The sequence below is a fragment of the Salarias fasciatus genome, chromosome 5 (assembly GCF_902148845.1).
Source record: "Salarias fasciatus chromosome 5, fSalaFa1.1, whole genome shotgun sequence".
In the NCBI taxonomy this organism is placed as follows: domain Eukaryota; kingdom Metazoa; phylum Chordata; class Actinopteri; order Blenniiformes; family Blenniidae; genus Salarias; species Salarias fasciatus.
This window is the reverse complement of record NC_043749.1, coordinates 26,225,204-26,252,715: the sequence shown is the minus strand read 5'-3', so window position 1 is coordinate 26,252,715 and position 27,512 is coordinate 26,225,204. Positions and strand designations below refer to the sequence as shown.

Sequence of the window (27,512 nt, the reverse complement as noted above, 5' to 3'; positions counted from 1 at the left end):
AATGAATTTGAACTTCATGAATGTTTCTTACTGAATCGATAGCAGACATGCTCATGTGAGTATCATGACCTGCATTTTAACTTTACTTCTCTATTAACCTGCTTCAAATATTTCCACTCCATACATAATATGAAAGAATTTTACAATGTCAAGTGCCATATAAACTTGAAAATGAGCTTTTTGGGTTGATCAGTGATCATTTCAGACTTTTTCTTGCCTGAAAATGGAACTTAGATGAAAAGTCTAAAAGATCTTCAACTATATTTTATTAAAACACAGTGGGAAGACGCACTGGATGAAAATTTTATTAACCAAGAGGATTTAGAAGTTACTTCATCCTGATGAGAGCGCTGGAAGACGACAACAAAGACGAAGATGAGGTAAAGCGTTGGTGAAAACAAAGACAACGTCAGGATTTACATGAGTCATGCCTCCATAGATCAGATATGAGTCATGATGAGAGGTGAATAACAAGGTGGAAGAATAAAAACAAAGAGTGGATCAGGCAAGGCCTTTTACAAATGGGTTTTCTACTTTTCAATCTTGGAAATAGAGCACATTATCCTAGAATTCATTGCATCAAATGTGCATTTCCTTATATTTAGCTTCTCCCTGGTACTTATAAAATAGCTAAAGCATTTTGTCTGCAGTTGCATTTTGTTTTTGTCTTTTTTTTTAGCCATACATGTCATGTTTAATTAAACTAGAAATAAAACATTAATGCAGCAGAAGAGTAACTTTTTTATATAAGAAAAACTTAAGTGTCTCTAATGGATCAAATCAGATGAGCCAGTCATGCCAGTGTGGGAACAATAAGAGCACAACTAAAAACAATGTTGACAACTGCAGCTTTTCTTTTTGTTTGTTTTATAACCATGACACGTCAGCGCTGTGAAGAAGTCCAACTATAGCTGCAGATGATCTTTTGTATTATTGTGATGCAGGATTCCCGTCAATGTGTCGCAGTGATCTTTTCAGTGAGTGTCAAAGTTACAACAAAAGACTCACATTTTAAAAGGTACTGAAATGAAAAATAGACACAAACAGCAGAAAAATACAGAATAAGCTGATTAAAAAAGCATGGTTAGGTTATTAAACTCATTTATTTTAGCAGAATTGGAGAAAAGTTTGTGAGATGCTCACCAAAGTGTGATTGTCCCTTAATGACAATGAAGGAACAAAACATGAAAAATGTGGACTAAAGTTCTGAAGTCTTTGGTGAGAAGAGGAAGGATTAAGAAGCGTGCTACTCTCCACATCTGCAGTATTTCAACATCTTTTCCGTGCACCGTCCTCGGGGCCCAGGTTTAGTATTTTCTATCCAGACTGTGTCTCTGTCTGAACATCCAGATGAATTATGTCTGTTTGGAGTGGGGATGGACGTTATATTACAGCACGTCAGCCGTCTTTCTTCTTTAAATACTGGCACATGGTATGGTTTGTAAAAACCATTTCTGACATGAACAGAGACCAAAGATAGAAACAGATAGATATTCAATTCCCTCCACATTGGTTCTTCAATTCTTTAAAACAGGAGTGTTAAACATAAAATTATACCATTAAATGAAACTGCAAAGTGTAAATGTAAAGAAAAAAATAATAAAAAAATCAATTTTAATGAGGTTTCAAGGTTAAAGAAGCAAACCACTGTGAGTCCTGGATGAAGATCCATCAAGAAAGATGTTGGGAGTGAAAATTTGTGTCAAATCTAACATGCAATTCACAGGATAGACTAAAGTAACACCGGAGTCAAGCATTTTCTTCATCCATCCATCTTCTGTAATGAGGAAGCAGAGAAAAACTCATGCATGCATGTGGAGAACGTGTAAACTCCAAGCAAGATTAGAACCTGTAACAGTGATCAACTGTCATTTTTATTTATTTTTGTTAAAAGGGTCTGAGACTGCTGAATCAGATGCCAGCTGTTTGCACAAAGGCAGATATGGACACACTAATAAACCTCATTCCAGATGTTTTGGACTGTGAAACAAAAAACATGCATGCAGAAGGACAAGAGTGCTAACCACTACACCACCATGAGGCCCACTGCGATTCTTGATGCAACAAAATTTTAAGAGAAAACAAGTTATTAAATAAATCAGGCAGTAAAAAAAAAAAAATATATATATATATATATATATATATATATATTTCAATTGCAGTCATTTGAAAAATTTAACCCATTTAAGGTTTGGCAACATGACTGTCTGTGAAACTTAAACTGAACTGAGTTCGACACCCCTGCTTCAAAGACTTAAAACAACATATTTGACGTGACGGGACAAACTAGCAGCCTTTCGGTGCCACGTATATCACACGGCGACTTGTTACAACCTTCTGAATAAATCATGAAATCTTTGGTGAGGTAAGAATGAGGAAGACACACACACCTCACACACACTGCTCTCCACATCATTAATACTTCAGCATCTGCGCCGTCCGCCATCTTTCACCTGGGAAACACACATGCACAAAAACACAGGAAGGCCTCAGACATCCTGACACGTGTGTGTTCACGCACACACACACACACACACACACAGCAGGATCCAGATGCAGCTCACTCAGCAGTACATCAGGGGTGACTGTGACCCGACATGCAGTCGACACCATTAAATGTCAGCCATAATTCACTCTGACTCGCCAAACAGCACCTTTTATTCTACGACTTTTTTTAAGAATTTAATGAGAAAGGGAGGATGCAGATCGGTCAGGACACCACTCACACACAGCCTCGTGTACGTGATACTACCGGAGGTCGTTGGGTCTGGCTGCTCTAGCTGGAGTTTGTCAGGGTAAAAAAAATAAAAAAATTCAAAGTGTGAACACTGTGATGGTTAGAAAAGTTCCCTTTGAAGAGACAGGATCAGGAGATCTGGGAGATGGACGGCTTCCTCCTCCAGCCCTTCCACATCTTCAGCAGTTTTTTGGAGCTGTACGACACCGTCTTCCACAAACCTGCAGGGGAACAGCCGACAATGACACACACACACCTCCAATAAGATCCAAGGCCACACTGAATACGAGGGTCATCCTTAGAGCTCTAAATACACATTTCAGTCCATCCAGTTCGATATTATTTTCTATCAAACATTGTTTTTGGTCAGACTGGCACATTTACATTTAGATTCTTATTTTATGCTGACTCTAATTTCAACACACAGACATGTGGAGAAGAATTAGTCAACAAAAGAGAAAAACAATGAGTTCATACAGCACTGCGACTATTGATGATAATCATGATATTTTGGAGGGAGAAAAGAAGGACGAGGGGTCCTAAAGCTATGCGTGCAATCAAACTTTGGGAGTTTTAAGTACTTTCTGCAGCTTAAGACTTCAAAATGTTTCCACAGTAACAAAAATATAACAAATGAGTGACTAAACTGTTTATTGTCAAAGCAGAACATGAGCAGGCAGCATGTTGAGAGAATGTTGTAAGAACCACAGCATTTCTGTGTACTCATGCAGTCGTTAGCGTTTCGCTGGTATTTCCCACTATTGCTTGTTTATTAAATATTTAGAGGAGTGAAAACATCAGAAGGAGTTCCTGTATTTCACACGCCAGCGACGCGGTGCTGCAGGGAATTGGTGTGTGTGAACTGCGTCACATCGCTGGTTTGGTGTGTTTGGACGTCGCTGCGCTGCTTTCAGACATCAGTGGAGTCACTTCAGAGTCCGTTTGGAAGCAGGCGGGTGTCGGGAAGCTCGGCGAGCTTCATTTTAGTAAAACATCACCGGGTGTTCAGGCCAGGTTTCCTCACCCTCTGCACATTCAGTGAAACTATCAGCAGAGTTTAAAATGAGCCGAATCCGTAACTCTCAAGAGAAGGCTGATGATTTCAACCTCAAACTGCTTCCTATTTATTTCTTCTCTGAAAAAGGCCGCGATGCATCATATCAGCTCGTTAGATATGATCTTGGATGTTTTGCACAGAAAGCTCTTACCTGCTGTAGCAATGCCTTTCACACCCTGTGTTATACTGGAGGATTTGGTGATCGAAGAGATGCCTGAAAGGAACAGAAACACAACCAGCCATGTAAGAATGACTCCAGATCTCATCCTTCTGGACCCGACGGCAGGGCGCCGCCGCCTCGTCCTCTCTGCTCTGTACCTTGCTGCACCACTGCTCCACAGTCGGGGTCCTGGGCCACCTGCAGCAGGATCTCCTCCACGTCCCGGTTCTTCCCCGGAGGATCCACCAGCTTGGTGATCCTCTGCTGGAGCGTGCGCGGTAAAGCCATCAGCTGGGTGAACTGGCCCTCGGGGCTTTTATCCACCTGCAGGAAGGCAAACACACAATGCTGACATTTCTAAACTCACACTCAACTCCTAGTCTTTTAAAGTCTGTTAAGTTTTTCATGTAGATAATTATCTAAAATACACCAAGAATAATTGTATGAAAAAACTTCTAGCAAAAACTTTCAAATCTCACAATTAAAGTTGAAACTCAAAAAGTTAAAATTACAGGCTCTTAAATTAACTAGAGTAAAAAGTGAACATTATTTGAACCAGTTTTGCTGGCTATGGGATCATATGTGAATAGCTGTGTGGACACGTGAACACGTGCACACACAAACACACTGCTGTGATTGTAATGTTTTTCTGTGGACACACCTGCTTAAGCATGAGTAATAACAGAAAAAGATTCAACTTGTTTCATAGTTTAAAGTGAGCAATGTAATTATTTTCAGAATACACGTGTAATTAAAAAAACCATAATGACAAGGCTGCAGTTTCGATTCAATGGCAAGAATTAAATTTAAAACCTCTTAGAAGGACTGTTACTGAAGAAACAAAAACAGGAAATGTTGGTATTTATTTGCTTAATGTGCTGCGGAGCTACAATAAAGCAAGGATTTACTTTAGGTACACTACATCTTTAATTCTTGCAACTGATGTTTTTGATGGTATTCTTTTATGGCCATGTTTTCAATCTCCTTGTTTTTCTCACATAAAGCGCTGAATTCCATTTCTGTTGATATGCGTTTAGCTTTTAATAAGTAATTCTGGATAATTCTCATAGAAAATATCACCAGTAATGAATTAATATGGAGAACGCACAAAGCTGAAAGTAGTAGATATCTAAGTTTAAATGTATAAAAAAAAATCCCTATAAAACTAAATAAATAAGTAGAAATATCTCCAGACTCTACTTTTCAGAACAGTAAGGAGGGTCCGACGCTTCATTACTTGCACCAAACTTCATCGGACATTAACCTGCTCCGGTTCATCAGTAACTCCGACTAACTAGCACTGCACCTTATGTCAGCTACCTGAAGCACAAACACTCACACAAACACACACACTCGCACGCACGCCTTGCCCTAAACTTACTGAACATGTTATTCCAGGCTGGCGTGGCGCTCGAGGCCATGAGGAGTGGTGGTTTGAAAACTTCTCTAAAGAAAACCACCCGGGATTCTGTCTTCATGTCACTGAACGTGTAAAACCACACTGATCTGACTGTGCTCGTGGGAGCAGCGGTCGCCTGGAGCTCAGGGAAGAAAACCTGTGACTGGAAACTTTACGGTTCAACAGGGCAGCGATGCGAGCCCCCGGAGGAAGAGCCTTGAACGGCACCGATTGTGAATAACTTGTGCCTGAAACCACGGCTAAGCCTGGAAGAGAGCAGTTAAAGGCACACTCCACGAGTTCATCACAGCTGCTACTTGTGTGATGTTATAAATCTTCAGCAATCCTGGATCCATTTATTCAAATAATCCCTTTTGATTTGTCACATTTTATGCCGTTTTAGTCCCATTTATTTATAAGACAAGTGGACAAAAAACAGCAAACCGGAGCAGAGAACACACTGTGGAGTGATATGAGAGTGAGCGTGTGTTCTGTGTGTCTTTACCTCCAGTTTTCCATGCTGAGGCTTGTAGACCACCTGAGGACAGTCCCGCAGGATGTTGCTGTACAACACCCTGAAGTGCTGGATGTTGTCTCGGACGATGTTGGCCACCTTGGATTTGTCCTCTCCGATCACCATTCTGAAATCCCCTTCAGAGGCAGAGACAAAATATCAACGCACGTAAAGCAGAAAACTAAAAATAACATTTAACACATCCTGTCCACATGAACATACAACAGCACTGTTCAACTAGAGACATTATAGAGGGGAGAGGTATTTTTAAAAAGAGAACTAAAACTTTCTAATGCAATCAGAATTAATACCAGGAAGTAATGTTACAAGAACACAAGATAACAAACATATTTTCTTCCTTTTAGCACATTTTTTACATTCAAGCCCAAAGTACAGAGACAAACACAATGTGTCTAACCTAACAATGCAAAAAATGCCATTTTTCATTTCTTTAATCAACTATGATTGTGCCAGAGGGAAAAAAAGAGAGACTCTTCTGATTTAATAACTGCTTGAGCCTCCTTTGGAGGTAATAACTTTGATGAAGCACTTTCAGCAGCTGCGGATCAGACCTGAACAACACTCCGGAGGAATTCTGGATCATTTGTCCTCAGAGCTGCTTCGGGATGCGAGCTGTGAACGGCTCTCCGATGGATTCAGCTAAGAAAACCTCGATCTTCTGAATCCACCATGTTTTCTGTTTCTTGTGCGTTTTATTGTTTATTTTCACTCTTGTAATTTTATCTTTCTGTTGTTTTTTCAAAAAATATTTCCATGTGTTGTTGGGCCTACATGAAAAGCACTTAAGTCAACTCTGTTGTTTTACAAATTAGGTTGGATTAAACTGGTATGCAGCAGCAGTTTCAGACCATATGTGGCGATGCATGTTCTTCTTAATCAATCTTACTTCCATAAGCAGTAGTTTCCCACTGCTTGTTCAGTGTTTTGTGCATGTTGACTCTTGAACGGAGATACTGTGAAAACAAGCCTGCTCTATTTGAAGCTGCATCACAGAGAACCTTTGAACTGAAGACGCAGATATGTGCACAAGAGTGTAAAATGCAGAATGCATGATGTCTGTGTTACGATCTACTAACCAGCATAGGAGAGACCAGCGATCTGCAGGAAGAGGTCCTCCTCGGAGAAGCTCTCGGGCAGCATGAGGAAGGAGGCGGTCACGGCACTTTTCAGGTTGGCCACCAGAGCAGCTCGCAGCTTTCCGTTCTCGCTCTGCAGCAGCATCTTAACCTGTGTGGGAACGGGTGCAGAGTGTGAGCAAAACCTCACATGCAATCATATAAGAGGTTTAATACAGCAATAATGCTGCGAGCTTTGATTGAAAATGCATTATAGTTTTAATGAAACATATTTGGCAGATCTTAGGTATCACCAATACCATAACTGATAGGTCTAAAGATGGCGGTGTTTCCACATTTTTGCTTTTTAAATGTTACATATAAAGCCAGCAACGCTTTGTGAGAATGCATCTTTGTATAAGTGAAAGAAAAATAAAAGTGTCTCTGGATGTGATCCAGATGATACTGTAGTACAATTAAACGTGACTTGATTAAAAAGAAAGAAAAAACTGTGAGCTGCAGAACACTGAAAATCCTCTATTGGTATTGTTGACCACAGTGAGAATAATGTTTGTTCCTTGTTTAGAGTTAGACTATTAAAAAACTACAAACCGGTTTGTGTAGCCGTCCCGCCACGTACATGGTCTTCCAGTTCATGAGGTCGTCGATCAGGGCATCTGTACTGATCACCCCATATTTGATTATCTGTGAAGAGATGAAATTGCTTACTTGCTAAATTAAAAACGATTGAAACAAAAAAAAAATAACTTCTAGATCTTAAAACCAATTCAGTAATCTTACTTTCAGTAAGACGTCACCAAAGTTAACCCATCAAGCTTGTGGGAAAACTTTATCAACATCATTAGCACGTGATTTAAAATTCTTTTAAAGAAGGGCTTAGTACAGGCTTCAAACTGCCTCATTATTACAAAGAAAAAAATCTTACTTTTATTTTACACTCAGTTGGCTTTTGAAAACAAACCAGGAGAAAGAGACAGGTGAACTGAGGACAGAGTGATTTACCCTGTCGTCCACAGGCACCAGCGTGTTGTAGTAGACGGAGGCCCCGTGCTCATTCTGGATGGAGCTGATCTTTGTGGGGCCCAGCAGCTTGAGGATGGAGTAGTGTTTGCGATTCTGGAGCAGATTCATGGTGTGCCACGTCACCGGGTCGTCCACCGCGAACACAAAGTCCAGCATGTTCTTCTGTGTGAACCACATAGAAACACACCAAGAAATATGACATGTTCTTTACCCACGAAAGAGGTTAACATCATCTGCACTGTGTGAGTCTTTTAATGTCATATTGACACTTTGACTGGAATTTTACCATCAACTAACACATTGGGATCTGCTGTTCAGTCCGGGCTTGAAGGGCATTTCCTTGTACACACTGAGATTTCTTTTCCGAGTTACTGTGACAGCTTTACACATTTATTGATGTTGTTTGTGAACATTTTTGAAGGTTTTCTTTTGTGTGAAGCACTTTTGAATGTTGTTGCAATACATAAGGCTGCCTTGCCACTGATTCAGAGATTTGCGGCTTGACTGTTGATCAGGACCAGACGGTAACAACATGTTACATCAGTTTCAAAGTCTAACCCCGAGTCTCAGCAGTTTACTGGTTTACTGCAGTACGTGGTTGTTAGTCTGCGAGGCCAGAACTACAGCAATTCTACTCCACTGAATTTTAATTATATAACTAGTCAACTTTTACTCATTTTTTTTTTAAATAAAAAAAATTCATTTCAGTCAAGTTTTCTTGCTTGTTATTTTTTTTCACTTTGTCACTATCAATTTATTTTCTTCCCACATATTTATGGCCTTTTAAAATCAGGTTTTACTTGAGTTATTTTATTATGCTTAGCTCCTCAGCTGGTTTAAATTTCTCCTTTTTAGTGAGCTGTGATTGCAATTGAAGCAGCCTTAAAAATGAGTCTAACTACGAAATTGAATTAAAAGTTAATAAATTAAGTAGTTTTGCCATCACATTTGGTTATACAAAATTGAGAAACATACCATAAGCGGAAATAACTTCAGAGCACACCAAACTAAATTAAAAAGTGTCCTAATGCTAATATACTATTGATCTATATCAAATGATTGATTTGTGGTTTGAAGCAAACTCCAAGGATGAAAAAAACAATGGTCCATATTTCATTGAATGCCAAACGTTTCGTAATCCAGGAGGTTAAATTTATTACGTTGTGTTTTTATTTAGTTCTTTAATTCAATCTCTTTTAACAGTGGTCTGATGGTTGCAACGAGTCAGCTATGCTTTTCATGAATCTTTCAGGCAAAACAACATCATGAAACAAGTTGCAGCACAGACAGAATAAAATACATATTGGTTTATTAATTCACAGTGATGTTTCTGCTGGTCAACACAATGGCATAAATGGGCTCAACTTCCACAAATATCAACATATTGGGGTTTAGTGAGGACTGAAACAACCCAATGCTGTCACGGCTGGACACAAACTAGACAACATCGTGGGAGGATTGGCTTTATAAACCAGACTCATGCCAAAGATATTTCCTGCAGAGACATTGAATGGTCAGTCACTAGGAGCTACCGCAGGTGTTTTGGATTAACCGGTTTCCCTGTTATCTGGTGACTGGGTTCCTTTAATACTCTCTATTACTGCTAGTGACATAAAATATACATTTTCAAACTTAAAGGGATTGAACAGCGCCAATCGGCAAAGATCTGGATTTCTAAGAGAGTTTAACGTCTGCTGCTAAGAGCAGCAACAAAGTAAATCAAAAGAAGTCGGTCACTAGTTGACACGGAAGCCAGCTAATCGGCAACACCGAGAGCTTTGGACATTGCTGGGTTCAGGTGGCGTGTCTTACCTCCATTTGACCTTGGCTGGTCCCATGTTGTTGGAAAACACCGGATCCGTAGGCAAAAGCTAAACTGATGTCCTGTGGGAACTGTGAGAGGATCCGCCTGAAAAGCACGCCGGTGTTGTGCAAAGCTGGAAGACTCATTTTCAACAAGATATCACACCTGTCAAGCAAAAACAAACAGCTCAGCGGTTAAATGACGCATAAAGAAACATTTCACCGGCAGTAAGCGGGAGATACGTTTCAGGTGGGCGAGTTCAGTGACACTAGACTACAATTCAATCACATAACGACACCGAAACGACCTAATTTCTTCATAAACTCGGTCCATTGACACATTGTGGGTCAGCTGTGTCGCCTTCCTTCGGTCCCCTAAAGTAGACGTCATCAGCGTACCGACGCCCGTGGGCTGATGGGAAATGTAGTCAGAGTTGAAAAATTAGGCCCTTTGATAAAAAAATGAATAGGACGCTTAAAAACTCATTATATAGAGATAATTTATAAACATTCATCTTGTTTAAAGAATAAAAACAGTAAAAAAAAAAACAAAACAAAATCAAATCTGATAATCATTGATTAAAAAAACTACTACTAGATTTTAAGTCTAGCCAGCAGAGGGCGTTTTTTTCAAACTTTGGTTGGTGAAGGTAAGTTGTCTTCTAAAAGAAAACGTTGCTTTTGATATTTTTTTTAACATAGAACAGTTAGTTAATGTGCAAGGCTGTACATTCATTTGACTGAATGCACTCAGCTGCAAGTCAAAGTCTACATTTATTGATTATCTTGTAGAACGTTATCTTCCTGCATTTACCATCCCATTTCTTGCACGTGGTAGACTGCTGCCGCACTGGGACGCTCCGGGAAGCTGATGGGGGTCGAGGGTCTTGTTCGGGGGGCCGTAGAAGGTGAGGCCCGTCAGGATGATTTTAAAATGATCAATATTTTTTGAAATTGTTGCAGCTCACCATATTTTGCTTCTGTATAACGTCTTAATAATGGAGTGTACATTATTCCTCCTCCTCTCTTCCTTCAGTATTGAAAAGAAAGGCAGTGAGTGTGAAAAAATATAAATACATCCGAAGAGGCATGATGATATCAGTGTGGCTCAATCCTACATTGAGTTTAATATTGCGTGACATGTTTGATGAAATACAAATATTGTACTGACATAATGATAACTATGATGATGGTGACGAGTCCTCCTTTTAGCTTTCTGTCTTGGATTTTTGTCAACAGTGTTGATAAAAAACAAAAATAATGTAACAAGATGAGCAAAAAATAAAGTAGAAGTTACATATAACGCCACAGCAGAGGCCTTGTTTAACAGAGTCTGGCATCTTTAACGCCCTCGCAGTACTGAAAATTGAAGACCCGCACATTGAATGTGAAGTGTGAGATTTTTGTAAAAGATGAAGGTCTAGAGAGGCCATCATCAATCACACCACCACATTAACTCCCAGTCTGGTAGGTTAAATGCTCAAATCTGTCCGGCTGAATTAATATTGGATGTAGATTCATAGCAGTTGGCGATACGTCTGCGGCCCATTTTAGGTTTGTCATGTGTGGGACAAATATTATCTTCCCAGTAATTGGCGAGGGCCATTTCTTCAGCCAGATGAATATTGATAAGGTCACTGAATCTGACTAACAAGCTCGCTCACTGTGTTGAAGTGTCCAGTTAATTCAGGGACACTGAAGCACTCATGATAGTATCAGGATTTTTTTTTTGTTCATTATTCAGTCTTGTACTACTTGATGTAAATGTTATTTATAACCGCTGTGAACACGACCCAGATGTTTTCATTTGCCCCACTGCTATTTTGAGCAACGTTTTCCACACCATATGAATCTGCCACGATGCCAGATTCACTTCCACTGCTGTGGAGTCCTTGTTTAGGAGCAGTATCTTAATATTTTGTTATTTTAGACTCTGGCCTTTAAAGAATAACAGCAATATCATCAGTCATTTCACAAACTGCTCCAAAATGATGCATGGTGACATTCAAGTGACAAACACCCGAGAGGCTGAGGGAGTCATGACCATCGTTCACTGTGAGCTTCATTCAAAAGCTACACAGCATATGTTGGGAGGATATTTATAGGCTGGGCAGCCTAACAAACATCATTTCAGCAGGAGAATGGATTTTGGGGTCTGAACATCTCTAAAACTGCAGTTTATTGGATGTTCCCAGTCTGCAATGATGCGTTAACCATCAGCAGGGTCCCGATGGGGGGCGGGGGAAGTGTGGCAGGTCTGTTTTGATTAAGTCTAACAAACAAACTGCTGCAGAGGTTGATGCTGGTTCTGACTGAAGGGTGTCAGAATACACAGCAGTAACAGCATGTTGTGTATGAATGAGGAGCAACCATGTGGACACAGAGCAATGAAGAAAGGAACCTTAAGCCTTTGATTTTTCATATTTGGCATTAAGATATGTACTTCGCTTACCTAGGTAACACAACACAGGAAGCATTATGGGAAGCCAGCAAGCTATCAAAATCAGTGATGATTTGGGGAAGGGTCTTCTGGGAAACACTGAGACAGTAGCATGCACCACCACGATGCAGCTCAGAGTATAAATGATGAAAATGTCAAAATTTTCACAGAACCACACAATTACTAGAAAAAAAAATGCTATAATCTCAAAGTAGAGACAAAATTAAACCCCCTGGAGCAAAAGACAATGAAACGTCCAAAAATCATCTCGTATAATTGCTGTATTGTGCTCGTTTTTACCCTGACAGCATGGCTTTGAGCTATCTTCAATCTGTCTGGGGGTTCGGCGGGCCAGAACGCAGCCTCTCACGAGTCGGTTTTGGCCCATTGTCCGCATGTTTGTCGTCTTTGATGTAAACCCTTTAATGGGAGTGTCCTTCACCTCAAAGCAACAAAGGTTCATAAGCAGGTTGAGGAAAAAAGACAACAAAAAGCAGAAGGAAGACTTATGTTGCATTAAGCAGCTGATCATAATGTCATGGCTGATAGGTGCACTGATGGGGGAGCTGGATACACACGACCTTCATCCAAGACCATGTGGGAGTGAGTATTATTTCCATGCATTTCAGTAGAACTGACTAATGGATGATACTGTTGTTCCCTGAAGTGACCTTCTCAGTTTTTAGTTTTACTATTAATCCAAAAGTACGTTGAATGAGAGTGAGATGAAATCACTCCATTCTTTTGCTTCAGCATGGTTTTGCCACATCCAGGGCATTTTTTTTTTCATATATAAAGAAAAGGTAGCTTTCCAAGCATTTCATTGCGGCTGTGGTTTGTGCTTCAGGCCTCCTCAGTTGAATCAGTGAATCAAAATGTATCTCCTCAATTTTATCTACAAAAAAGTCTAACAGCAAGCACAACAAGAACAATACTGACAACAAGAAATACTATAAACACACATTGTTGTAGATTCCTACCTTCTCTGCACTCTATTTTCGAGTCCACAAAAATCAAGCCATTCAGAGTCTATTTTTGTATTTTTTTTGTGATTCCTGTGAAAGAACAGTGAGTTGGTTTCAGGCCAGTAAACAGGAAGGAAGACTTGTAAATATACATAACGGAGCAGAGTGAGAAGTTTCCCATCACACCTCCATGTTCCCTCGCACTGTGTGTGTGTATGTGTGTGTGTGTGTGTGTGTGTGTGTGTGTGTGTGTGTGTGTGTGTGTGTGTGTGTGTGTGTTTGTGTGTGAAATTGGCTGCAGTGTCTGAGAGGAAAATGAAAATGCCTTTCTAACTTTTTGTCTGGAACAAATGCAACTAATTCCAGTAGAATTCCCAGTTGTAGTGGTTACACATCGATTCTTTTTCTCTCTTTTTGAATGATCTGGGCAAAGTTTCTTTCCGGTGAGACACTGAATTGATTCACAAATTACACAACCTTTCCTGGTCTGAAGTCGGTGAAACCCAGAATCCAGCGAACCTGATGAAAGTAACTAAGTTCCAGAACAACATGAGAGATTTAAATGGTAAATGGTCTACACTTATATAGCGCTTTTACACTGCATTGACAGAGCCCAAAGCGCTTTACACTGCATTAACACATTCACCCATTCACACACCAGTGGAGGCGGCTGCCATGCAAGGCACTCAGTCCATCCACTGGGGGCAGTTCGGGGTTCAGTGTCTTGCCCAAGGACACTTCGACATGCAGACAGGGGGAGACAGGAATCGAACTAACAACCTCCCGATTGCAAGACGACTGCTCTCCCCACTGAACCACAGCCGCCCCAAGACATCTAGAAGGAGCCTTTTTCCATCCATCTGCTGTACAGATAACCAGCCAATCATGGAACTGATGTTTATAGGTAATTATACAGTCACAATTAACCTGGAGTACCCAGAGAAAAAAATGCACACATGCACATCTGTCGATCTATCTGCAAGCCCAGATTCAAATCGGGGACTGGCACCCAGCCAGCATGCTTCTGTGGGCCCCACGTTGTTTCTGGGCACCAAGTAGGCTAAAAATAAACCACATCCATGGGACCCGAATGGGCGAACGGAGAACGCCCCATATAGGTTCATACAACGAGGATTTTCCTTATTGGTCCTGGTTAGGATGGTATTGGGAAAAGTGCATGGGTTCAAACTGAAAACCACATGGCACCGTTACTCATATATGGGCTGAATGTGGGAAAATACACAATGGGCCGCTGTGGTCAAACCGTTTGGACGAAACCAGTCCAGCGAATAGCAGGTGTAACACTGCATGACGCCCATATGGGCGTTTGGCGTGGGGCCATCATGGGACCAGAGGGAAAACCCACACCGAGCCAAACATCCTTTAAATCCATGTACTACCAGCATCGTCCCCGTGCATGAATGTTCGAAGCAGTTTCTAAGTCAACCGGCATTTATATACATCATGCTTAGCTGCAAATTCAAGCCCACACACACAAACACACACACACGCGGACCGATTAAACACGAGAATCTTTTCTGCTTTCACACGTTTGTTGTCATGGAGATTTCCATTCCTGCCCATGCTTAGTGGTGGAACATCAAAAAGGAAATGCATCATTAATCACACAAACACATGCACACTTATGTGGCCGCACAGCTGCTTCAAACCTCTGCAAGAGATACACACACACACACACACACACACACACACACACACAAAACCCCACAAGCTTCTCTTTTTATCTTGCTCCACAGAGGAGCTCCTGTGCCACGCAGCACGAAGACAGTAACTTCCTCAATGTGAGTGAGACGCAGTCCTAAATGCACATCCGAGGTGAAATGAGGAACTGCAGAGTAGCTGAAGAAAAGTAGTTCAGATTAACAGAGCAGCTTTGTCTTCTTTGTGAATTATATAGTGAAACAGTTAATTTCTAAATGACCATGTAAATGAAGATTAATGTGATCCCCTGCTTTATGAATTTTCCTCCTGGGATATGTGTGTCGACTCATGTGGCAACGTTTCAGTTTGATATTAATCCATTTCAAACACAGCAAAACCTAATATATACATTCTATATCTACTTAAATGAACAGATTCAGACTTTGCAATCACATGAGATGTGCAGTGATTTACATTTTAAATACAGAAACACATTTTATTGCTTACTTATAGAGTTCAGTGGTATAATCCATCCATCCATCCATCCATCCATCCATCCATTCATTCATCCATTCATCCATGTATCATAGATAACAAGCAACATGACCATCACTTTATTCTCTGAGAATAAAGGCAAACAAGCTTATACTCACATAGATCTAACACATAAGGAGTAAGGTGAAGCTTGGGAGAAACAGTTTTTTTTATTTTATTTTATTTATACACATAATTTCTCCTGTGATTCCTTTGTTTTCTGACAGTTGTTGCTATGAAGTGGCTACAAAGAGCAGGTTGCCTTTCACTGAAGTAATGAGAAGGAGGACTGTAATTCATGCCTGTGTTAAAGGAAAACACAAGAAGAGAAGAAGAAGCTTTCTCGCGTTTGAAGTGAATACATTTCTTCATTTCTTAAACCTCCCAATTACCGGTACTTCTGTTCACACCATTAGTTAGGCTCAACCAATATGCCTGTTATGAAATGTCCTTCGATTGTGGATTATGGCACCATTTGAAATGACTTACAGTCGTATTTAGTATTGATGATTTACATCTTTATGATCTTTAATATTCTACAGTTTTTTGACAAAATATGTAAATAACCTAGATATTCTGTGGTGCTTCATTTTTGTCATCCTATAATTTCTTATAGGCTCTTGAAATAAGTCACTTGAACATGAGATACTTTATTATTTATTACAGCCGTGGTGTTTTGTGTTCTCTGCATTTTTAACCTATAATGTAAACAAAATTCATCATATTTCTCACTTATGCAGAGTTTTCCTGCATGATCCAATGTTTGTAATGAATATTTAATGAAAACAATCGAATGAATCAGGCTTATTAACTTGTGATTTTGTAATCCGATTCTCTACTGAGGTAAGTCGCCACAGCCTGCTGCCAGTTGAATCGGAACCCTTCCTGCAGACTGAAGGCAGTGGCTATAGAATATGAGTGAAATTGTGCTTCACAGCCTGCAGTATGCTGTAGCACATCGTGAGCACTCGCTCAGTGTTGTGCTAAATCACAGATCTCACTGACATGCGGCGCACCACATGTTGGTATTTGCATTTTGCATGAGCTTGGTGTGACATAGTGCTGCCTCCAGTCAGACGCTGCACACTGAGCACTTCAAAAAATGAAAGCAGACCCTGCACTTCACCTCTTATTAAAACTCTCTGCTGGTTTCCCCACCTCACACTTTTTATGTTTTACCAAGAAAAGAGCCTGTGCAGAGCCGCAGAGCCAGAATGGGAGTGTTAAATGCAAAAAGTATTTCACACTTGACTCTTTGACAGTCTTGAGCACGCCGTGTTGGTACTCCCTGTACTCCTCCTAACTTTGGCGTGCGGCTGCACTTTAAATTTTAGAGTCGAAGATGTCGAAGTATGCAGTTTGAAGTGCCACGCTGCAGACATTTGTCTGAACGGGCAGCCTTATTGGGGCTATTGCCAGTGTCACTTCCTCGGTTCAGAGGCTCCTCAGTCTGGACACCAACAGTCAAAGTCAGACAATAGAAATGGTCTCTTTAGCAAAGGAGACTGGAACACTTGGAGGAGGAGGATTTCAAACCATAGAGACTTTTTCAGACTCAGTTTAGAATCAAGGCTTTTCTTTTTATGTCACAAAGGTAAAATGTTGCCTGAAATTGTACCGATTATTTTGAGAAATCCCCAATAACTCACTTTGATTTGACTCTTATTTAGGTTTTTCTTCTCTAACTATGAGAGGGTCTGAGGTGCTTTTCCAACACAAAATGAGGCAAAAACACTCGTCAGGACAGTATATGACAAGTTGGAAGTTTTGTGCTTTGTGATAATTTCACACACATAAAAAGTCTTTTCAGTTTTCAGAAAAAAACGTGTCCATAAAATAAAACAAGTCAACAAACTATTGATTTTGCTTCGACATGCAGAAGCAGTTCGAAGACGGTCAGAACGTAAACAATACATTCACACACACACGCACACACACACACACACACACACACACACAATGTTGGATTACAGTAATGTATCATGGATCATGTTGTCTTACTTCCATAATAAAAAAGGCCTGCGTCCAGATTAAGCCTCAGGCTGTTTCCCTGACTTTAAATCTCAAGATGAATATATTTTTTTGATATTTTATTGTTTTTTAGTGAGGAAACCTCTGCTCCACTTGTTGCCATGGCGAGTTTGAATCTCAGTTTGGTCGTGCCGAGGATGTACAGTCAGCTCAGCCTTTAGAGAAAGCACCAGCACGAATCTAACTTTGACAGAGTGGGACTGTGTGTGTCCACATGTTGCACACCCGACTGCAGATGTCTGAGGTGTGTGTTTGTGTGTGTGGGTGTTTTAATACCCTAACTCCCTCCATCCACAGTGCTGGTAGAGTTATTTCAGGGAGTTGTTTCTTCCCGGAGCTGAACTGAATCTATTCCGTCCCTGAAGCAGATTCAGACGCTCGACTTTACATTCATTGCATCTCTTTGGTGTTTTTCTTTTAAATTGCACCATCTAATAAAGAAAGCACTGAAAAGTGACTTCTGCAAAAGGTTTGCAATTATAAAGCTTCGAGTCGAAACATGGCTCTACTGTAACGTTATAATGACTGAACTCCAGAGCGAGCTCCACTCTTGAGTTTGTGCCCCTCGTGTTTTAATTAACCCAGCATGCTCAGAAAAGTTCCTCTCAGTTCACTGTGTTCTTCACTGTATTCCTCATTACATCCAGTAATTTGAAGAGGGCATTATTGGGTTAAGTTCAACTTCAGCCGAGCTGACAGCGAAAAGGAAAACTCATTAAAAAATCTCTGTCTTGGTCGACTGCGATGCCCTTCTGAGGGTGTAGAAAGTGTTACACCGTGTCGAGCGAACCTCCTGTCGAAGCCAGATGTGCGCAGAGGTCAAGTGTTCTGATTTCTCCTGGATTATCTAAATTGAGCCAGCAAAGCCACAGATGGTTTTACACTTGCATATTCACACACACACACTCACACACACTCTCACAGACCTACAGCATATCCTCCAGAGCAGCATTTCCCTATGCTCTCACACACACACACACACACACACACACACACACACACACACACACACACACACACACACACACCATTTACACTAAAGTCCTGCTTTCAATTCTTCATGGCGCTCTCATCTGCAGATAATATGATCATTATTTTTAACTGAATGAATTTGAGTTCAATAAGATGATTCATTTGTTTTATTGGAGAATAATGATTTATTTCACCCACTCCTTCACACAAGACACACACTCGTGTCTGTGTGTGTGTCTGAAACCAGCGGCGATACCATTCAAAGCGAAAGAGCTGTTTGGATGTTAGCATCTGTGTTTTGTGTAGATAGGAGAGTGTGTGTGTGTGTGTGTGTGTGTGTGTGTGTGTGTGTGTGTGTGTGTGTGTGTGTGTGTTTGCTTGTTGTGTCGGTGAGCGTGTGTGATCTGACGGGCGAGGGAAGCTCCAGGCGCCGTGAATCCTCACTGTTTCCCGGATCAGTCTGTCCTCTGCAGGTTGAGGCTCTGCCTCGACAACACGCTCTGAAACGAGGGGGAGGTTAGAGGAATAGAACGGCCATCGCTTGATGGAGCTTTAAACCCTCACTTTGGATTTTCCGTTGTGTAAACAGGGCCTAAGAAGCTGTGCAATGCATGTATATATATATCTGTGTGGATGTGATTGTTTTTAATTATTACACTGACTTTAACAATAACAGTGATGATTCTATTCGATTCTATAACTTATACCAATATCTCTATTTATGAATGTAAAAGGCGGCATGGTGTAGCAGTGGTTTGCTCTGTCACCTCACAACAAGAAAGTTCCCAGTTCATATCTAAAGTTTTTGCTTTTTAGTGCATGATTTTTTTTTTTTTTTCTGTCTTGGCTTCCTAATACAGTCCAAAGAAATATTGGTGAAGGCAGTTCTACGCTTAGAGATTTCAGTTCCACAATGGGCAATCGTGGCAATATCTGTGGGGGGGGTTAAAGTGAAAGGAGTTGGCTGATTGTTGAAAACGGCTTCAGTTCACCTTCTGACAGTGTTAAAAACATAGAAACGGCAGGAAAAAAAATGAAATGACAATCAAAGTGACAACTGCACCAAACAATAGTTTGCTGATTCCAGAGGAGGTGAAACCATGAACCATGTTCAGTTTCTTCATCTTCGTCTATACCAAACTTAACAGCTCCATTCATGGTGCGATTTGTTTATACGTAAATGTTGAGAGCACCAGCGGCGTACATTCGTGATGTACAGGACAATGTTTGCACATTGTAGATGTTTCTACTGCTCGTACATTCAAATTGAACCCCATTCTGCACAATTTAGCAGCTTATAAACTTATCAGGCTGCGAAAATTGCATAGTATGTCAAAGTATTGTGTGAATGCCTCCTCTGGAGTGCTTGTCAGTGTGAGTGTAAATGATGGATTGATGCATAGCAGTGTGTGTTAAGTGAGAGGCCCGAACAATGCAGGAAGAAACAAAGACTGACAGTGTTTTTCTCTGAGTGTTTCCTTTGATTGCCTCGCATCAGTCCCTGCTCACATGTATTATATAACGGCTGTTCGGGGACGTGTTAGGTGTTGTTTATATGTGTCATGGAACATGTAGGCCAGGCCGAGCTTTGGATGTCGCTACAGTTCACACTGCAGCTCTGTGACTCACTCCGTCTCTCTTCTGCTCGGCTAAACCCAGCCCCCCCTCGGTGGGGCCTGACTCATCGTGACTTGCTACAAATGTGCATCCTGCATGTTATGCAAAGGGACTTGAGCGTGGATCCGTCTCCGAGCGGCTTTCCAGCGGCACACTGGACTCACTCACTGCTGAGCTGCTGGAGTTGAAAAACACTGATTTATGCGCCGGCTCTTTGATCGTGCTGCTTTTATGACAGGATAAATGGATTCACCTACTTTCCTCTGTCATCAGCACATTTCAGTCACGATGCTCGTCTTGTAAATTTGAGCGCACACCAGAGGCACTGTCCTCAGCTCTTCAGCTTTATGTCCGGTTGGACGTAGGGGTTAATAGAAGCTGACTGCCGCTGGCTGATGGATTGTGTGGCGTCAAGCAACGCTTTGCTCTCGCCTGCAAATTGCAACAATTATTCATGTTTCAAAGAAAAAAAACAGGAATTATGACTCAGAAAAAACTGAAAGTTCAAAAGCTGTGAATGGTTCAGACTGCAAGCTGAACAAAAAAAAAAAAAAACACCCAAACCTCTGACTGCCTCAAAGGTCAAGGAATACATTTCCATTCATTGAGGCAGCATCGGCCAAACAAAGCTATGTTGAAAATGAAAGCTGAGTTTCAGGAAATATCAAATCTTGACAATGAGTAAGAGGTCAGATTTCATTTCAAGGACCGGCTGATGGGTTAATTTCATGTTTCACAGGTTTTGAGAGGCATTATAATAAAAGGAGATGATGGTGATGTATTGTAGCTTTGCGTTTTCTTACTGCAGTCTTTTAATGCTCCACAGTTCTCCCTAATGTGGCTCGTGCGCATGTGGGATTTTCTTCCTGCAGGAATAATCTTCCCTCTCCCTCTTTGTGCTGTCGTCTCCAGGCTGTTTTTTGAAGTGAAGCTTAGAGCTGCATACAGTGCAGACGCAGACTGCAGCGGCCGGCGGCGTTCAGGAATCGTGCTCTTCTCATGCCCTGAGATAACGAATGCATAATGAATCCTGGCACAGGCGGGGGATGTTTGTTAAGGGAACACGTGGTCTGTGGCACGCACTTTCTGGGAAGAAATATGTATGGGCTCTTAATTTGACGCCTGTGAAGGTGTGTGTTCATTGGAAAGCATGCTGAGTTGTGCTAACGACAACAAAAATTATGTTGTCAGAAAAACGGGTTTTATTGTTGTGACGGTTGCTGCTTTCTATGAATAGTCTTCCCTGCGCTTAAAGACCCTCAGAAACAAAGTCAGGCCTAATCAAAGTCAGATATGTGACCATCATCTTGAAGTACAGGTAGTTTCTCAGGATTTGATGTTTCCCGTCGTCAGCTCTGCTCCATGTATGTTGCACTGCCAGCGGTTTGAGCAGGTGAAGCTCCTGATGTTGGATTGTGAAGCTGCACATGCTTCACATGCTATTTCATGCAGAATTAATGAATGACCTCAAACACAGGATGAATTAATAAACCCTGGACATCATTTCACAAGAGGAAAAAAGAGGGATTTTTTTTATTGAATAACTCCAATATCATATTTTTAACAATTCCTCAGTAGCGGTTATCTCAAAAATGAACCCTCTTCAAGTTGTTATGGGCTTTACTCTATTGAAAAATGTCAAAATGACTCCATTGTCAGGAGGTATTACAACATTATTGATCGTTACCCAGTGCCACCTCAAATGCAGCTTTCAGAATCAACAACAAGGCTATCTGTCCTTTCTCTATTCTGACTGAGTGAATGCAGGGCACACCTTGGACAGGCCAGCAGGGCTAAAAGAAGACAGTCATGCACATGCACATTCATTCCTCTGGAGTCTCCTGGAGGCTGTCGGAACATGCACAGGGAGAACATGTAGCTCCACTAAGAAAGGTGGAACAGTTTGGACCTAATTTGGCGATGTTGTACCGTGAATCAACAGCCATAACCAGGCAATAGAGAATTGATTGATAGAAGACAGTTAAAATCAATAGATTTTTAATCATCTTCTCTCCATCTCTATCCTCTACAGGTGAAATCAATTTTATCACACGCAAATCCCAAATTTGTAGGATTCACATTCTGATCCACCTTTACTGTTTGACATAGATACAAAGGAAAACCCTCCATGCCACAAAAAATACATATCTCCACACTGCAAATATCTGGAAATATTCACACTCTGCTGCAAAACAAGCGTGCATGCAAAAGAAAGCGATGAAGATATTGTGAGAGAAAAAAAATGACACAAGCTGTAAATAATCCCTGTCCTTGAATCGCGCTGCGTGCATTTAAGGATAAAATATTGGCACAGTCACAGTCCTGAGAGAGGAATTCTATTTTCAGCTCTGCTGGAATTCACATGTCAAAAAAAAAATGCTTCAGCACCGCCACACACGACGGCGGGAAACGAAAGAGGAGAGGACGACATGTTGAGCGGGAGGCAGGAAGATGGACGGATGGACGGATGGATGGATGGTTGTACGGATGCTGGGAGGAGAAGGTGTGGCTTGCACGGCACGCGGGGTGGATGGCATTTCCATCCGTGAACTCCACCGTGTGCACGCTCGCAGGAAACCCCTTCCACTGGTTGCACACGGCACGCAGAGTTACAAGGCTGCAGCACGACACATAAACGTAGCCCGTGATGTAGGAGGATGATGACAGGAGAGAGGAGGAGGAGGAGGCGAGGGGGGAGGGGGAGACAGCCAGTGAGCGTGCCGTGCGAGAGAGAGAGAGAGAGAGAGAGCGAGAGAGCGAGCGAGAAGGGCAGAGGGAGTGTGAGCGAATGAAAGGGTGAGATAAGCAGAGAGAGCTGCAGCTCTTCAGTGCATTCGGCTTGCAGCAGATCAGGAGGCAGGAAGGAGGGAGAGCACCAGCACCTCACCCAAGGGGGCGACACCACACCTCACTCTCTCTCAGACACACGCATACACACTCACACGTCACACACACGCAATCTGCAAGGAGGCGTGAGGCTCCGGAGGAGGAACACCACACACACACACACACACACACACACACACGCTGTTTTGCTGGTTGAGCTGCGCTTTGGAGAGCTGTCTCTTGAAGACTGGACCAGAGCTGTATCCAGCGCTTCATCCATCCTTTTCCTTCCTTCCTGCTCTCCATCCTCTTCCAGCAGCACCTCTCCGTCACGCTTCCCTCCATCATTCGGACTGATTTGCATCTGACCTCTTGTCTCCACTCCAGTCCAAGAATTTAAAGGAGAAACCAGCCGAGCGACTGAGAGAAGCACCGTCCGACTGCAACCATGAACTTCCTGCGCCGCCGCCTCTCCGACAGCAGCTTCATGTCCAACCTGCCCAACGGCTACATGACGGACCTCCAGAGGCCTGACCCACCCGCTCCTCCTCCGCCCACCGCCTCCTCTCCGTCCCAGCAGGGTGCCGTCCCCGCCACAGCTCCGGCCCCTGCCCTGTCCCCGACCACAGCTCCGGCGCCGGCCCAGGCGCCGGCCAGCTCCCCCGCGGCTCAGGAGCGGCGTCCGACTCAGCTGTCCCAGCAGCCCCAGCAGGCCCAGTCCTCCTCCGGCGGGTCGTCCGGCTTCTTCAGCTCCTTCAGCTCCATCACCAACGTGGTCAAGCAGACGGCCGCGTCCGCCGCCGGGTTCGTGGAGCAGTCGGCTCCCTCGCCCTCCCTCTCCAAGAAATTCAAGATCCTGTTGGTCATTGATGAGCCCCAGCATGAATGGTGAGTCCTCACATGTGCATTGTCCAGATGGCTGATGGGAAGCTGAGATGGCTGGATGTGGTGTCGAGTGAAGCCGGAAGTTCCCGTTGACCCATAGAAAACGGGGTCAATGTGTTCAACTTCCTTGGAGGGGTCTCAGGATTTGGTGTGGCTCGTTTTGAGCGTGTGTGCGTTTGCCTCATGCTGGCATGATCAAATCAAAGCATGCATGTTCCCGTGGAGCTGCTGCACACACACACACACACACACACACACACACACACACACACACACACACACACACACACACACACACACACACACAATGGATTTCTCTGCTTTTTTTTTTTTTTTTTATTGCTGTTGTTGATCTCATCTCGTTCTATTAAAATGCTTTTCGCTCTCTCGCTGAAGCCGCTCCAAAAATAGAAACAGCTCTTTTAATCTGAACAGACTTCTCTCTGGTTTCGATTCACACATGCCTCCACCCACCGCCGTCACCTGCCTCTGATTCGGGGTTTTTATCTGTCTTAATGATGCCGTGCGTGCATGCTCATGTTGCTGTGTGTGTATGTGTGTGTGTGTGTGTGTGTGTGTGTGTGTGTGTGTGTGTGTGTGTGTGTGTGTGTGTGTGTGTGTGTGTGTGTGTCTATCCCTTGACAGCACAAGTTGGCTAACAGGATATAACCGTTATGCTGTTAAGGTGTACATCACACCGGTGCCTGTAGATCTGAATAAAACGTCGTGGTGAGACGTCGACTCTGAAATCGCTGCTTTGCTTTTCCTCTTTTTACAAATCAAATCCACATTTTGAGGTTGTAAATGTTTTTGTGTGGCTCTTCATGATGTCTTTTACAGCCAATCAGTGGTGCCATAATCTATGTGTAGTTTCATTGTCTATTGTGAGGCCACTTGAAAATCTGGCAGTCACACAACACACTTTTGCCCTTTTGAATTTAATGGACGCTCCACAGTGTCATCGTCTCACAACCACAGTTTAGTGCAGCTTGTAAAGCTGAACGTAGAGCGATGTGGTCAGTAGGTCCTCAACAAGGAACCTTTTCATGGGTTTTTTTTCCCTTCCCCAAGTTAAGAATGTACTGACAAGCTTAATCAGTACTAATAACAAGTCACAGAATAATGACATCCTGAAATGGTCTCAGTTACATGACAATATGCACTAAAAGTGTTTGGTTGTTTGAGGTGCGGAGTGTCAGAATACCTCACTCATCAATACATTTTCATACTATTCTCTGTGATACACCTTCCTCAACAGTGATCATTAAAGATCAGGCAGTGATTTGTGCTGAAATGTCTATAAATGTTGAGAAGTGGATCTATTTTTAATCTCGATACGCCATCTGTCTGTGGCGTCATATCCGCTTCACCCCCCCTCTGCGTTCCACGACCTCCAGGGAATCATGGGAGACTCAGAGAGACGTGCAGCAGTTCAGTGAATGAACTAACATTAACCGTCCTTCACAATGCTCATCAGCAGACCTGACCTGATTTAACTGAAAATCTTCCCGAATCTTATAAACATGAATCAGTTTCTCATCACAACAACAACAACTCCTAAAATAGTGACCTACATTATGATGCCAGCGCTGTTCGCTTGATGGAGCAAAGTTGGAAAAAAAAAAAAAGAAATAAAACAGAAAGATTTGTAATAGAGTCGGGTTTGTTTTCCATTAACTCTGACATTTTAGACATTGAAGTAAAAGATGTGGACAAAGTGCACGTTGGACCTGTGTTGTGATTTCTTCACCAGTGTATTTGAGCCATAGCCTTTACTTAGGAGTCTTAAATATATACAAGGGTCTAATAATAACCAAAAAACACATTGACTTCCGCCTTTCAATCAGAGTAATTAATGATTGATTTATTCAGTGGGGACCACAGTGTTTTTACAGGAACAGCTGACACATGAAAACAGTGAAGCTCCAGCTGAGAGATTAGCGATGCAGCAGTGACAGGTAGTGAAGCATTAGCAGCACATCCATACTGTGACGGGGAGCTTGAGAAAACAAAAGCTACACAAATTATGCCAGGTTTTGGTCAACATTAATCTGAGTAGAAACACAGAGGTGGAGAGAACTGTAAGCAGATTTTTACAGATAAAGTCATTTTATGTAATTAGGGGCAAAATTCAATGCAAATACATGAGCTAAAAGACCATAGCTTGAAATCATCATGTCATCAAATAATGCACCATTCTCCTCTCTCAATCTGTGGAGTCTCTGCAGTGATTTGAATTTTTTGTGTGATGTGCAGCTTGAAAATTGGGTTCACAAAATCCGACAACAGCATTTTGGCACTTTTAAATCATAGTTAATTTGATTGTTGGAGTTCTCATTTTTGAAGCGTTAAACTCTTCACTGAAGTGTCAAAAATTCATCTGTTCCAAACAGGAACCCCAGCACAGAGCTGCAGTATTCGCATGACTGTTGTCACCCCCTATGAACTGTGGATTTTAATAGAATTTCAGTCGAAATCTGGTCCGATTGTTTTGGATGCAGTAAAAGCACTGTATGGCCTTTTGTTTACACTCCTACAAATCCAGTAATCACACCACACTACACTTCAATCAAACCAGTCTTTACAAGTGGGACCACACCATGAGTGCCTGCAGAGTCGCAGTCACAGTGATTTCTGCTTTCTAAGATATAACCCTGCAGTATTTTAAGGCCAGCGATAAGTCGTGCCTGAGTTCTAGACGTCGAATGGTTTTTCAGTATGTTTCAAACACTATCAGCACAGGATTATCTTCATGAGGGTCCATTATGCGTGTGTGATGCATGCATGAATACTCCAGCTCCTCTACGCTGCACTAGCCGAACATGAATGGCAGCTTGATGTTATGGTAATCCTGCAGCTCAAGCTGTGAATGCTCTGGTGGCTTATGATTGGACGGCCGCCATCCATGATGCGAGCGCGTCTCAGTGTGGAGACTCTATAGCCGTAGCTCATCAGGGAGAGAATTGAATGCCTGGCTCATCTCCATGCATTTACTACATCTGTGACATCTGCAGGGAATATACAAGATCCGTATCTGTCTACTTTAACTGTAAACTGTCGAGTTATAAGATGTATGTTTGATAAACTTCCAAATGTGTGACTGCAGATCTTGAAAGAAGGCTTCATATCTGCAGCATGTGTAGCCTTTTAGAGCGGAGTGTGGCCGCTGATTTCCTCCCATGAGAAAACTATGCTATGGAGGTCTCAGCCATGAATTCAATTCAGTTCAGCTCAATATCAATACCCGTCCTAATGAAATAAAGTATGCCACAGATTGTTCATAAGCTTCTGTTCCTGCTCTGCCTCAGTCAAGGTTCTTGCATTTTTTTTGAAAATGCAGCATTCTGTCTTCTGCAGATTTTGCTTTTGACTTTGGTATTATAATACCTTGATGTAAACATGATGTTAAAACTCACAATGATGCATCAATTTTCTTTTTTTTTTTTTTTTTTTGTAAAAATTGTTAATTGTAAGCTTAAAATTACAGCTAAAGCCAAAAATTACAACTTGTCTTGAGAAAATAAAGCTGTCACCTGAAACAAAATGTAAGCCAGACAGTTGAACTGCCTGGATCATCCATTCCTCCATCCATCTTTTAGGCAGCTTTATCACACTCAGGGTCGTAGGGCACTGGAGTCGATCCCAGAGGAATGTGGGTGAATGCTGGGTACATCTCGAAAAGGTCACCAGTCCATCACTCGACAACCACACACGTCACACAACGACAGGCAATTCTGATTCTCCAGTTATGTATTGAAAACAGAGTACCTGCAGAAAACACACTGGGAAC

At 42.0% G+C, this 27,512-nt stretch overlaps 2 protein-coding genes across 2 annotated transcripts in view; one reads left to right on the top strand and one right to left on the bottom strand.

Moving 5' to 3' along the window:
- Window positions 1-357: 357 nt before the first annotated feature.
- Window positions 358-10,155, bottom strand: tamm41 (TAM41 mitochondrial translocator assembly and maintenance homolog). The gene is made up of 8 exons (XM_030091431.1): window positions 9,800-10,155; window positions 7,967-8,149; window positions 7,556-7,648; window positions 6,965-7,115; window positions 5,859-6,004; window positions 4,113-4,278; window positions 3,946-4,008; window positions 358-2,958 (listed from the first exon to the last, which is right to left on the bottom strand). The coding sequence occupies exons 1-8, from the start codon at window positions 9,935-9,937 to the stop codon at window positions 2,867-2,869; spliced, it is 1,032 nt and encodes a 343-aa protein (XP_029947291.1). The 5' UTR covers window positions 9,938-10,155; the 3' UTR covers window positions 358-2,866.
- Window positions 10,156-22,750: 12,595 nt separating this feature from the next.
- LOC115387892 (synapsin-2-like) overlaps window positions 22,751-27,512 on the top strand; it is a 109,679-nt gene continuing 104,917 nt past the window's right edge. The window contains exon 1 of the mRNA XM_030090791.1: window positions 22,751-23,725. Within this exon, the coding sequence (XP_029946651.1) occupies window positions 23,286-23,725 (440 nt within the window). The 5' untranslated portion in view covers window positions 22,751-23,285. The remainder of the gene's footprint in view (window positions 23,726-27,512) is intronic.